This window comes from Oxyura jamaicensis, chromosome 13 (genome assembly GCF_011077185.1).
Source record: "Oxyura jamaicensis isolate SHBP4307 breed ruddy duck chromosome 13, BPBGC_Ojam_1.0, whole genome shotgun sequence".
Lineage (NCBI taxonomy): Eukaryota > Metazoa > Chordata > Aves > Anseriformes > Anatidae > Oxyura > Oxyura jamaicensis.
In genome coordinates this window covers 16,019,134-16,032,916 of record NC_048905.1, presented here as the reverse complement: position 1 = coordinate 16,032,916, position 13,783 = coordinate 16,019,134, and the positions used below count along the sequence as shown (strand labels likewise).

The window sequence follows — 13,783 nt, the reverse complement described above, 5'->3', positions numbered from 1 at the left end:
AGCTTTCCTGCCATCCATGTAAAGAGTGTAGTTGGGTCTCCATATTACAAATGAGGAAGACAACAAAGATGAGGTGATTCACAGCATCTCAGAACCAGCCAGCTCCAGAAGCCAGCAGTCTTATTTCCAGCAGCAGACCTCCTGGCTCAGCCAGAAACCTCCCGGCCCATCAAAGGTGTAGGAGACAGGCAGTACTGAGGTCCCACTGAATCCATGACTGAAAGTTTTAATTTTGCCTTTTTAAACAGAAGAAAATCAAAAATATTTTGATTTGGAAAATGCATGTTTGCAAAATAATTTCTGTAGAATACTTTAAAAACATTTCTAGGAATGAGCCAGCAGAACAGGGGTGTATTTCTGTTTTTATCCTAAATGAAATGTTTTTGATCACTGCAGTGTGAAGTTTTTTTGCATTGTAGGCTTTCCCATTTTCAGTCTTAACATGGATGCTTGAAAGAACTCAGGTTGGTCTAAACATGCTGTTTTGGGGTGAGTTGGAACAAACAAGAATTTAACTTTTAACTCACACATAACAAGATACAGAAAATTTGTATATTTTTTAGACATGGCCTACTTTACATAGATTGTTATACTAATCATTTGCTGCTCCTAGAGAGGTGTTATCTCGTGGAGTCAAAAGCAAAATATAATCTGTGCTAGAAATATCTCAACAACTTCTATGCATTTCCCACCCCTGAGAAAACAATCCATTTCATTTGGACTATTCCCTCACAGGAGCCAAACTGGTTTTCATTTTTCTCTTATTTACATGCACTGTGTTAGAAATACAAGCTAACACCTGGCCCCACTCATGTCAATGGAAAAAATTTGGGGGCTAATGGTCAAAGAACCAGCATGAGGATGAGCACATAGCACCCCATGTCTTTACAGGGGGCTGCACTCCAAGGGAAAGCCAGAAAGTCCATTTCCCAGCACGAGGTACTCACTGGAAAGCTCTCTGACAGACACTGGCTGTGCTCACTACTGCTTAAAGCAGTCCTGGAGTTCATGATTTTCTTCCTCTGAGCCCAACAGCAAAGCCCCATTGATTTGTAAGCCAGTCTCGTTAGAACACATTAGTTCTGATTACAGGTTTCTTATGGTAACTAAAAAGAGCTCAAAGTCAGGTATAAAACTCTTTCTTATTTGCCTTCTTGAACCCATAACTTGGTTTATAAGTTTCGGGTTCCAACTTAGTCATCAAAATGTTTTAAAAAATATGTTCTAAACCATTCCTTCTGTAGAATTACTCAAATAACAAAAAGCCTACCAAAGCATAAAAAACTACCAAACAATCTGGCTCTAGCTGTAAAATTAACTGGGGAAAACAAAATGTCTTGCAAGAAATAAATGTTACTTTCATGCATTTTCAACTTAGTAAGCAAGTTGTGGAAAGGTAAATGGAGAACAACCTCAACATGAGATAAAAACGAGCCAGAGGATACATTCCACAACGGACAAAAATGGTTAATCTTTTATGGCTTACAACACAATGATCTGATTACCAAATGATAGAAGAAAGATGCAGTTTTACTTAATAAAATTTTGTATGGCAAACTAAAGGCAGATTTCAAGATAAAAGACCAAATTAATTTATTGAATTGTCTCTTTAAATGAGTTGTCTCTTTAAACAGGTAAGTATTTGTATTAAACCACCCCATGTCCCAAAGCATATTCACAGGGAAAAAAGGATCATTGACTTATAGCTTTTCATTAAAGCATCGTTCATTATTACACAGCATTAACTTTTTTAAAAAGAAAAAAAAAAAAGCAGAACAAAACACAAAACGACTACCATAATCAAATGTCTAAAGTAGGTTTTGATTAAAAAATGTGAATCCTTCACAACAGGAATGAAGAGGGATGCCCTTCAGAAGAGCCACTTCATTCTTAAAATTATTCACCTTTGGCAAAAGATTAGCTGTACCAATTATGCCGTCTGTGAATGAGGTGAGATAGATTACAAGCACACAGGCTTTCCTTCTATTTGAATATTTAACTATAGGCATATAAAGACTCATTCATGTATTTTTAAAGTGTTCTACAAGTTGTTTCAGAGAATTTCTTTCTTCAAAAACTAATCTCACACACCCCCACATGTGCTTAGTAGGGAAATACCAATTGTACCTAGACATTTGGGGGGAAAAGGGGGTGGTGGGAGGGGCTATCCCCTAAGCAGCACTGAAAAATAGGTATTCATTTATAAAAATGCATGAACATACCTTCTGGCCAAGAAACAGACTTTTTGTGGACAGGACTGTGAAACCATCTGCAGGAGTTCCCTCTGTTGTACTGTCAGCACTGGCTGATTTGCTCACTTCTCCCTGCTTCTTCTTCCAAAAATATAGTTAATTAGTTAACTCAAGATTAAGTGAAAAACACTGTTTAATAACACTAAGATATATGACATGCCATAAATGCTTACCAGGCAATAAAATGCCAGTACAGAAACTGGCATTTGGATTTTATCCTTAAGTCTAAAGTAACTGCTAACAGCTGAAGGAATCAATAACAAAAACGACCTCAAAGTCTACATATCTGTGCATGTGCTTTTCTTGCCTATGATAGTACTCTATTTACAGGACAGTTGTCTTAAATGTTGTAGGAAAAAATATAAACCACCACAAATTTTTATCAGCTTTCTGTTTGACTTGTGTGCAAAAAAAAAAACAGCCAAACAAAAACCCCAACATATCTATGTGTGGGCAGACGCTCATTCGAAGGTTAAAACTGGCTTGTCAGAGTGCAAATTTTGTCCCTCTGTGAAGGGAGGTGATTACAGGCTTCCTAAACAGCTTTAGGAATCCGGTTTTGAAATCTGTCTGAGAGCCAGTGTCAGAAGAATACATCTACTTTCTACCTGCCTAACAATAAGAAATAGACTGAACAATTTTCTGTCTTGTTTAACCTGATCACTTTCCTTTATCTCCAGCAAAACTGTAGAGGGGGAATCCCTTCAGTCATCATCATTTTTTATTTTTATTTATTTTTTGACTGAAGTAAATGATAGGCTTCTGGAATGCATTGATTTACTGAATAAAAATGAGAATAAGAATATTTTGAAAAGGATGCCTCATGAAGTGAATTGACTGTTCCAGTTATCAACTCAAGTGATGCTGAAAATCATTTTCAATAAAACTACTACTTGCGATTTCATGTAAATATTTGTTGCCTCAGCAATATCTATGCTGAAACTAAAAGCACACCTGAATCACTAAGCAAGCCAATGTTATCCTACTGTTCCTTTCCAAAGTATATAAACTAAATCTGTGGCAGACCAACTAAGATGACTGATGCAAAGGTATGTTGGTGCTTCCAGGAGCTGAAGCCATGCTTTACTTTACACAAATGTTTTGAAAACTAGATTTTCAGGGGTCCTATTTCAATTCCCCTGGAATTTACTGTTAGCTGAATACCAATATATTAAGCAGACAATACAGTTTATTGTATGGAAGAAAAACAGAACCCCACAACAGACTTCCTGCTTTTGTAATCAAGCAGGAAAAAAAAGTCCAGATTTAGGAAAATTATTAGTGCTTGGTTATTAGAAACACTGAACTTGAGATGTCAGCTACTAGGGGTTCTGAAAGGGAAAATTAAATTCAACAGTTCAAAAAACCATGTGAAACAATCAGAAGTCTCCAAGTAACCAATAACAGAGACATACAGGATGAATATAGAAGCTTTGTTTGAAGGCAACATTTTCAAATGCACTGTCAATTTCAGGTAAAATAGATGTACTTTTCTTCCTACTTTCATAACCTATTGCTTTACAATTGTAATTTTGCAGAAGGAATTATCCTTGGTTATACATGCACACATTAGAAAGATTCTCTACTCCTACAAACTGAAACTAAAAATGGAAAAAAGTCAGTTACATGTTCTTCCTAGCTTTCTAGCATAAGAAAAATCACATTTTGGTCCTCTTGTTCTTTCTCTCACCTCCACACTTCCTTTTGAGTTAGCTTAATTTCTTACTCAGAGTTAAAAACTTCAAGTCTAAACACTGAAGAGTCTTGCCTGCCTGTCCTGCAGACCTGTGCTACTTCTTCCACCTACCGTAGAGCAGCACTCCTCCTTCGGCATTTGCTTGTGCTGCCACCGGAATCCCTGAACTACCCAGCACGATGCTCTCTAAAGCTACTACAACTGAGTTTGCTTGTGTTTCAAATAAACTGATTACTCTACCTTGGATTTCCTTGCCCCTTTCTTGCCGCCTGTTTTCTTTGATACAGTTTTTTTCTGTGATGGAGACTTTGCCTTCTTTGCTGGAGGTGGAGTGATGATGGCTTCCAGTTTTCCTTTTGACCCCCGCTTCTTTGCCAACAGCTCTGGGTGAATATTGGGTAACACTCCACCACTGGCTATGGTGACCCCTTTCAATAGCTAATAAAAAAATAAAAGTTGTAGATGACAAATTCCAGCATTTACTCACCAATTAACAGAAAATGGCATTTACTGCAAATTTAGTACATTGCCTTGAGTTTTAACCAATTATTTTATGCTTCTCAACGTATATCTTTGAAGAGAGACATGAAATGTGTGAAATATCAGAAAAAGTTGATCATGTGCTAAGGTGTAACTGTAAAGGGAATATATATTCCTCTTGCACATATGCTTGTTACTGTGAACGTCACTTGGGCTCACACCAGAGCTGTTTCTTCATTAAGCTGTGAAGCCATGCAATGAAGACTTACCCAGCTACTAGAAAACAGGCTGCCCTGCAATGCCCTCAAGTCTGTGGCTGGGGCTGCCCTGTTTTTTGAGGGATGAGGCCCCAACGTCCATGGTACAGGACTGCAATAGGTACCATGCTGTGGGCAACACGATGTTATGTTTTTGTTACTGAATTTTCTTGAGTGGGCATTTTTTAAAAACAGAAATTAGTTCTTAAAAAAAGAAACTTCAAATGGAGGGTAACATTTATACAAATCGCTATACCTGGAAGTCTTTCTTCAAAAAAATCTTTATGTAGTTGAAGAAAAGCAGATCAATACTCAAAAGTGTGCAGTTCATTCAAGCCTTTAAAAGCAGAGGTGAAATAAATCATGTTCTGCATTTAAAACCACTTTAATCCATTTTTTTTAAACATCTAGTTGGGACTAATTCTGTATTAGGAAGGATACAAATAGTGATAGCAAAGTCCCTCAGGTCTTCCCACCTTCTGATTCATGTTTACTGCTCCCCAACCACAACCCACTGAGGCTCTGAGCTTACAGAAGAATGATGAATGGAAACTATTAGCAATTTTCAGACAGGAGGAGCACGGCTTGGGGATTTTCTTCCCTGCTCCATCATGATGCACAGGGTTGGAAAAAGTGTCTTTTTAGGTGTATTTTTACAGCACCTCACACAAAGAGACATTAATCCTGGCCAGTGCCTCTGGCTGCCACCACAACACTATAATAATAATGCCTGAATTATTTTTTGGCTAAGTTAGACATCTTGAAATTTGTAGAGGACACAGTCTTGCAAGAGTTCCAGAGCTTTTAATTCTGTGGTTGTCATGACAGACTTCAGTAGGAATGGGATAGGTCCCACTGAGTCCTAAGCTGGTTAAGGGGAAGACAAAAACCAAAGAAGTATGTACAAGATTTCCACCACTTCTCTGCAGAGCTTATAACAATGTTCCCGTCTTTAACAGAAGTGGCTGTAATAGTGCAAGCAAATGTCACACTAGAGCTCCCTTGCATTCTCACACATTTTAAGTGTCCTGAAATACATAATTAAGCTGAGTGCTCTAGTTAGTTACATAGCAAGTGTGCTAGTGAGTGAGTGAGCTGTTTCCTGGTGGGCTGTTCAATAAGCAGAGGTCTTGAATTACAATTCAGCTATATGGAAAGACAATTTAAAAAGCCCTGAAGGAAATCCTGGCCCTCACACAGTGGGGTTTTTTCTTACCTGATTTAATTCTTCATCATTTGCTACAGCCAACAGGATGTGTCTAGGAGTGACTCGACCCTTCTTGTTGTCCCTTGCTGCATTTCCAGCCAATTCCAGAATTTCCGCTGGGGAAAAAAAAAAAAAAAAAGAGTAAGCCCCTTTTAATTACATCGTGATAATTAAGAAAAATCAGTGTGTGTTATTTAGCTATATAGTTATTTATAGTTATTTAGTTATATATCAATGAGACATCTAACCATCCTAAATTTTTCATTTGCTTTTCTATGTACAATTGCCAAAGGCAGAATGCACACCTGAAGTCTTATGGTCTAAACTATAAATAATGTTTAAATAATATTTATATGTCCTATTAACACAGTTCCTCTAGATTCTGGATCCCCCTACTCTGCAAGGGTACTAGATGTAGAAAAGCTTTTGTTTTTTCTCAAACCTGTCACAAATGTGACTTCTGGCTTGCGTTGCTTCTACTTTTTTATTACTGGGGAAGCTCCTGTTCTCAGTTCCTTCTTTGTAACATTATGGAAGCAACGCCTAAGTTAGGGTACTAAAAATATAAATTCAGTTCCTACACTGACTTAACGATTTTCTGTCTCTGAGATGTTCTTGTCCAGAAAAGGTAATTGATAAGTCATGTTTGTTTGCTCCTAGTAAATCATCCTTTCAGAAAAAAAATCCACTCCTGACAAATTATGTTTAACAGGTGTGCATATGATGGCTGTTATTGAATTAGGAAAGATTAACTTGTTCTGTGAGGATCTGTGAAGCGCAAGGCTGGAGCATTACCTGCTAACTTATCTATCTTCTGCTCAAAGAGCCTTAGGCAAAGACCAAAATTAATTACAAGAAAGTCTGGGGAACAATAAAAGAAGATGGCATACGTTTATCTGACTTTGCAATTACATGCTATTGCTGTCTCCATTATACAAAAACTTTTCATCCTCTGCACAAGCCTGTGTTTCACTATTGCTTTAGGTATGCTACCCTCTGTAAACCTGTACACTTTTGGAGAAAAAGAGAAAAAAAGAAATGAAAATGCCCCCTTTATATATATATATATAGAGAGAGAGAGAGAGAGAGAGAGGACATGAAAATATGTTAAAATTTAACATCAGAACTAGTGTACGATGTTGGTTTCACATTTAACAACTGACTACACCGTGAAAGCCCTACCACAAGCTTGCTTTGGAAGCAAATAGAGTAAAGACAGTAATCTTGAATTGGAAGCCTAGAACCAAAGGCCACATCACCACATGTCTTTACTGCAACACACGGTAAATCTTCAGCAGTGCTAGCATTGACTATGGCTTCTCGTTAGACTGGATGTAACATGATTCACCAATTATTTTTCACTGTAAGTCCTATAATAAGCTAGTTATGACACCTACTGTAAAACTTCCAGCTGCTTCTGGATGCTCTGCACTTGAGTTTCATGGTAGGCCTTCGATATTTTTGTGTGCTTTCAAGTGCACAGTTTACTGTATTACGGGGCAAGACAGAATACAAAATCTAAGCCCCCAGAAGTAACTCTTACAACATTTCACGTTGACAAGAATTACTTTAATTTATTTTTAAAGCGGGATTAACAGGGTAAGGTCAACCTGACTACGCTTTCCACATCTCCAAAGAACAGAATTAAGCTGGCATAATCCTTTTCATGTACTTCTTACAAGCCGCAGCTCAGACATTTGAGGTCTAGCTTGCATTCAGCAGAGCACACAGCTGCCTGTAATGACAGAAGACATTCCGAATCACATTCAGAAGACCCGTGTCACATTCCGAAGGACAAGCTGTGTTCTCAGGTACACCCTGCACATCCCCACTGACCTCAGTAATCTTCCATCACCTCAATAACATCTTCACCTCTCCAGAGCAGGACTTGTCTTGTTTGCATCTCAGGACTTTATTGCTGGCTGAGAAGCAGGGGAAGGATTTGCCACAAACAGCAGCCTACTTTGCAGTTTGCCCCTGCTTCCCCCACCTCCACTTTACTGTGTCAGGCAGGGCTGAACAGTCGGGCCGTGTTATTCTCTGCAACCGATCAGCATAACTATGCAGGCAGGTCATTTTGTAACTAAAGGGCCTAAGAAAGTGTTACGCCTGTAAAGCACAGAGGAATGTTTTATTTGTTCCTCATAAAACTAAAATGTCTGCCCTGTACAGTGGAGAACTGTTCTTCTAAGTGCTAAGCCCTCTTCCTTGGACAGGAAACTCATTTTGAAATTACAGTTTTCTAATGGTCCTTTAGGGAAGTTGAGGTACCCCGCTTCCTCTGCAGGAACAGAAAGCTTTGCACTGGTGTTGAGGACCACAAAAGAGGAGCTCTGGGAGAGGAGGAGGGCACGGAGGGGGGAATTTTTCCTCTGGCCTTCTCCTCACAGCTCTCCAACAATAACTGAGCACTGCTGGGGTGTGCAGAGTGCAGCAAAACTACGCCGGGTGAACAGATCTGGCCAAAGGGGGACCCTCAGAGGGGCTGACGCCAACACAGGCAGCAATGTTTTGATTTATCACTGACAGAGACAAAACTGATCCAAACCCAGCAGACCAGCAGATCAGAACACTTATAAATGCTGGAAATGAAGACTTTGTGGATCCGGATGGGATCCGAACTACTCGGCTGGAGAGGACGTGCCGCCAACTTTCCTTTCACATCTGTTTTATGCTTCTTCAGCTCGAAGGGTTTAAATGGTGTTTCAGCCATGTTTTAAGCCAATCTTAAATGAGATGAAAATCTCGCTTGCTCTGTAAGGGAGAATCAACTTTTCAGAATAATCTCTCTGGATTTAGGTGTGTAGCTGAAAGAGGAGTAGGTGGGAAAAGGTATTTAAAATTGAGATTGGACCTGAATTCTCTGGTCAGACCCTTCTTTGGGGCAGCTTTGGAAGTTACCTTCTACCAGGTTCAGAGCTTTGAGTCATGAAAGAGTTCTTAAAGTTTCCTTAAAGGTCATCTTCCAACAGTAGGAAGAAATGTGCAGCATCTCTGGACAGAGAGCATCATTAGACTGGGACACAGGCAGTCAAATGGAGGGCCTAATGCCGTTTTTTTTCCTCTCTCTATATATTTTTAATACTGTAGCAAGTTTAATGATTTAATTACATCTAAGTTTGTGATTTGTAAAAAACAAATTTAAGCAGAACAACGTGCATTGCTTTAACTGCAAATACAAGAAAAAGCTTAGTAAAAAGCTGTGGAAAGCATATAACTAGGAAAGAACTAAGTAGGAATGGAATGTCAGCATGTGATAGATTCACATATGAATTACTTCTACATTGCAAGTACAAACACACGTTTGATTCAAAATACAGAATTATAACTAATATTTTTCTTCTTTTCCATCTTTAAAGTAAATGGTTAAATCAGGAAGGAAATCTTATGTTAGCAAATTTTCTATTAAAGATTAACTTAAGTGTAATTCTCATTTATATCAAATGAAAAAATCATTTGCAACATTTGGAACTAGGCAAATGGATATCGGTAACCAAAACTGGTCTAAGCCTCTTCTCAGCACTTGAACAAAAGCATTTTTTTTTTTTCCCTGAGCCTTTAAAGTTCAGTTAAACATTTTAAAAAGAGAAAAGAAAACAGGTTATGTATCTCTGTACTGAAGCCTGAGATAAGACTACAGGAAAAGCTGTTCAAGGCATTTTCTACTCAAACACAACCAAAAAGTGTTAGAAGTCTCCATAGATATGTCATCCTAAAGCAAATTTCCAGAACAAGTTCCTCATCCTTTACTTGGAGAGATTTCTCTCCTCTGATCATCTCCTGGACATCCCACAAAGTTCTCAAATTCACTGTCTGCATTTGCCTACTTCACAGTGGCACTGCTGTGCCTTGAGTACCGCTGCTTTGGCGTTTCACAACACTTGCAGATTTTGGGACAAGAACTCAGCACCAAGGTTAAAATAAAGCAAATTACTATTAGATCTAAACAGAGCAGGCACGGTACCAACTACAGACCTACATGGAAACAAAAGTAACTGCATTCTTCTCCCACTTGTATAGAATACACCAGTTTGCTTATCCTAATTTTCGAAGTATTACTGGTCATTACTGACTAAAAGGCTTAAATGACAAAGCCTTTAGCTTAGCATGCATTCTAGGCTGTACTACTTCCTAAATGTAAATGCTCAATTCAATCAGGTCTGAATTCATCCCAAAATTATTTATTTTTTTTGTTTATGTCTCGAGCTAGAACACCGCTGTTTGCATCGAATCCCTTTGTCCACCTTTTCTTCTGGGAGATGAAATCATAGCTTTGAAAGTTAAGCTCTTAACAACTAACAGGTGACGTGCTGACACAAAGCCAATTTCTCAACACAAAAGTTCCAACAAGGAACAAGTCCGGGGTTTCTAAAAAATTTTGAAGCCTCTCCTCAAAATAAAATTGAGAACAATATCCAGAAATGAAAGCAAAATGAATGTTGATACAATTCCATTGAGAAAACGTGCATTTACTGCAAAGCCAGCTACATGACAAGGAGTCTGTTTATTGTACTTCAAATTAATCATCCTTCCATCAGCGTTTTTATTGACTTCAGAATCATTTTACATGATTCCGGAAGGTTTTAACCCAATCAACCCCAATCAACCAAGATTGTTAAGAGTTTCCTGCATTCTTCTCTCTGTGTATTCCACCCAATCCCCCTGGAATCTGCAGTCCTAACAGTGAAGGCAGAATCATTTAATAACACTTTCCCTCGTATGCATTCCAGTAAAACAGTTCTCAGCCTCGGTTCAAAGTCATGGAAATTTGATGCAGTGAAAATCAATTCAAGAAATTTTACTGCTTTGAACAAGCCTTGACGAAACCTCAACTCTCAACAGAGCAATCATTCTCTTAGGATGCGATAAAAAAAAAAATATTACTTCAGTTTTTAGTCTCTGAGCTGTATCAAAACTAGGCCCCTCGAAGGAGAAACTGTTACCTTTGCCAAGTTATTGTAAGTTTTGCTTTTCTGTGAGGCAGATGACAGACTGCTGTTTACATAAAATCCAAGTTCAGGCCACAAAAGCCACTTCCACTTAGAGCCTTCTGATCTGACTCACACTTCTTTTGAGCTCTTTTCTCATTTCCACCCTTTAATACAATCCGTTACTTTTCTTTTTTTTTGTAGGAGATTCAAAACTATTTAACTTCCTTTTATTTTAAAAAAATAATTCTCGGTTAAATATTGATCTGTAAAACGTATGAGTTCACTTTGTGATGAAACTTGAAAATGAACTTAAATTTCAAAGGAGCTTAAATGTCAAATGTTATTTATTGCAATAGTCACACTGAGTGCTAATTTAAAAAGTGATAGCCTATTTCTTCTCCACTGACTTAAAGAATCCTATCCAACTCAAATTAACCCTTTTGTTTCTGTGGAGCTTCCTCTACACTTTGCTGTTACTCCTAACAGTTTACATATGTTTTAGAAATACACTCAAACATGATTAATTTAACTGCTGCCAGACGTCACTTGATCAAATGCAGCACGTATGCTTTGGTCTGGCTGTTACAGAGTGCAGGAGGCTACTGATGTCTTCTGACTTGGTCCTCGCTTAGTCTTTGACCTTTGCAGACACATGTTAGGAACCTGCATTTCCAAACAATAAAGAAGTCAAGTGGCAGCTGACAATCATCTACTGACTCTCGGTGAACATTAATAATGTTATTAAGCAAAGAAAAGGTGGAGAGGACTTCATATTGAAATTTTGGATTTTACTGAAGCGACTCCAAACCCTGGGCAGAGGAGAGGACCAATTAACCAACGACCAGATGCAATCCATATATGCTGTGCTCTCGTTTCTGTAGTGTAGTCATTTCAACAAGATCTGGCAGATGGTGATGACGGTTGTATTAGATACCGCCTCTGACAGCAGAGGAAGAAGGTTTCCAAATTTATTATCGAAAATACTACGACTCATTAAATTGCTGTTGTCGCTAAGTCTTTCCACTATGCCAAGTCTTTGTTTTTTTGTATCAAGATGGCAATGGAAGTCATAATAAATACATGTATCTGCACACAAATACAACTATTATTTAGAAGAAAAAAAGTTACAAATACTTTTGTAGAGGACAGACTATTCAACTTTGTTTTTCTTAAATCTATGTCTGGAGAATATATCGTGTAAAATGTTCTATTACTTTGAGTGTTCAAGGGTAGTCTAACCTAGGTATAATGTCATCAGAGCAAAAAAAAAATGCATCTAACCTGATAACCTGTCCCCAGCCAGTGCCCAACTGCAGATTCTCCAGAGGATTAAAGGAACTGGCAAACCTAAAATGCTGTTTTTCAAGAACACTACCAGACATCTGCAGCTTAGGGGCTTCTGAAGCTAGAAATGCTATCTTCATGTGTATCCCCCAAAGGAATTTATTTCTATGGATGTGTCTAATTGTCTTCTGCAACCATTCAAATTTCTGGAATCCATAACATCTTGCAATAACAAGCCTCACTACATCACAGACATTTTTTGTAATTTGGAGGAAAAGTACCTCCTGTTTATTTAAAAAATACTCTATTTCACTGCAGAACCCCTACATTTATTTCTTCCCCAAGGAAGTTTATGTCAAGGACAGAGCATTTCGTCTGACTGCACCTAGCAATCTATATGGAATTTCATCCCTGAAAGAAAATTAGGGATAAATACAGTGCGGAAAAGATGACTGAAGACCCAAGGCAAACACATAATATGACCAGAGTTCAGGCATTCTTATGTTATCCCTATGGAAATATATATATATATAAATATATAAATATATATATATAAAGCATTCTTACAGTACTTGATGAAAGAACCTCTAAACTTTGAAAAGAACTGAGGAAAAAGCTGAGGAAAAAAACTAGCTCTCATCTGTGATGTCATAAAAAACCAGCTCTGACATATTCAAGTGAAAATTAATATTACTCTTTTAAACTCTCCGTCAAAGTTCATAAAAGTCTGTCGCTGTACACTGCTGAAAACCTGTTTCATAGCCCTGAGCCAGGATCCTTTTAAATTGTGGACTCCCATATAAAGTCCAGCCCTGCAGATTAGCTGCTTGCAACTGTTATTGCCTACAGCAGAAAGGATTTATCAATGGTAAAGTACAGCTTTTAAATTACATATTTAATTTCTCTTCTAGTATTATGCCCATTTCAACCCTCACACAGAATTTCTGGTGGGGTGTTCTCCAGTCTAGCATGAGTTTTCTGCAACACCCTTTCCCCTTACACACTTCTGAACGATAATTGCACTACTATTAAATTGAACAGTCACTTATAGTTGTAACTTAGGCAAATAAAGACACGTAATGGTTACTAGAATAAAGAGAAAATATTTAATTCTGTAAGGATATTAACATAACTTGAATTTAACAGTTATCAACGGGGGAAAGTAATTTGTGATCAACATGTAAAAACAAAAACGCCCCCCAAACCTAACCTACCGTTGTGTACATTATCTCAATATGACGCACATCACAATGCAAATTTTGATATTTACCCCTCTGAAGTAAATAACTATACTGTCTAATCAGCATGCATTTTGAGGGCTTTTGCTATGTGAAAATGCTTTCACTTATCAGTTTTCATCAAACCTGATCTGTGTGGCTTGGAGAATAGAGTAGGGCCCTGATCTGGCAAGTCATTTTGTGTAAACTCAGCTTCTGTAACTAGGAGAGCCAGCGAAATTTATTGGACTACAAGCTAAGACACGCACATGCTTAAGTGTTTACAGGGTTGGAGCAAAGGGAAGTCTTACCAGTGAAAGAAAACTCCTAATTTACATACACTGGAAGCAGACTAATCCATACCTTTATTAGTACAGAAAGAAAGTTAGGAACTCAAATGATAACAGTGCAAAGTTTTAGATCTAAAGTGGCATTTCTTAAAAGTATAGCTGTGAATTT

General features: G+C 37.9%; 1 protein-coding gene across 5 annotated transcripts in view; it reads right to left on the bottom strand.

Annotated features, from left to right (window-relative positions):
* Window positions 1–13,783, bottom strand: part of LOC118173716 (core histone macro-H2A.1) — a 44,541-nt gene that overhangs the window by 17,914 nt on the left and 12,844 nt on the right. For 3 of the 5 annotated variants that reach the window (XM_035338530.1, XM_035338534.1, XM_035338531.1), the window contains 3 exons: window positions 5,902–6,008; window positions 4,189–4,386; window positions 2,223–2,333 (listed from right to left, as the gene is read on the bottom strand). In XM_035338530.1, coding sequence (XP_035194421.1) covers window positions 2,223–2,333; window positions 4,189–4,386; window positions 5,902–6,008 — 416 coding nt within the window. The remainder of the gene's footprint in view (window positions 1–2,222; window positions 2,334–4,188; window positions 4,387–5,901; window positions 6,009–13,783) is intronic. The other 2 variants (XM_035338532.1, XM_035338535.1) reach the window with 1 other exon arrangement.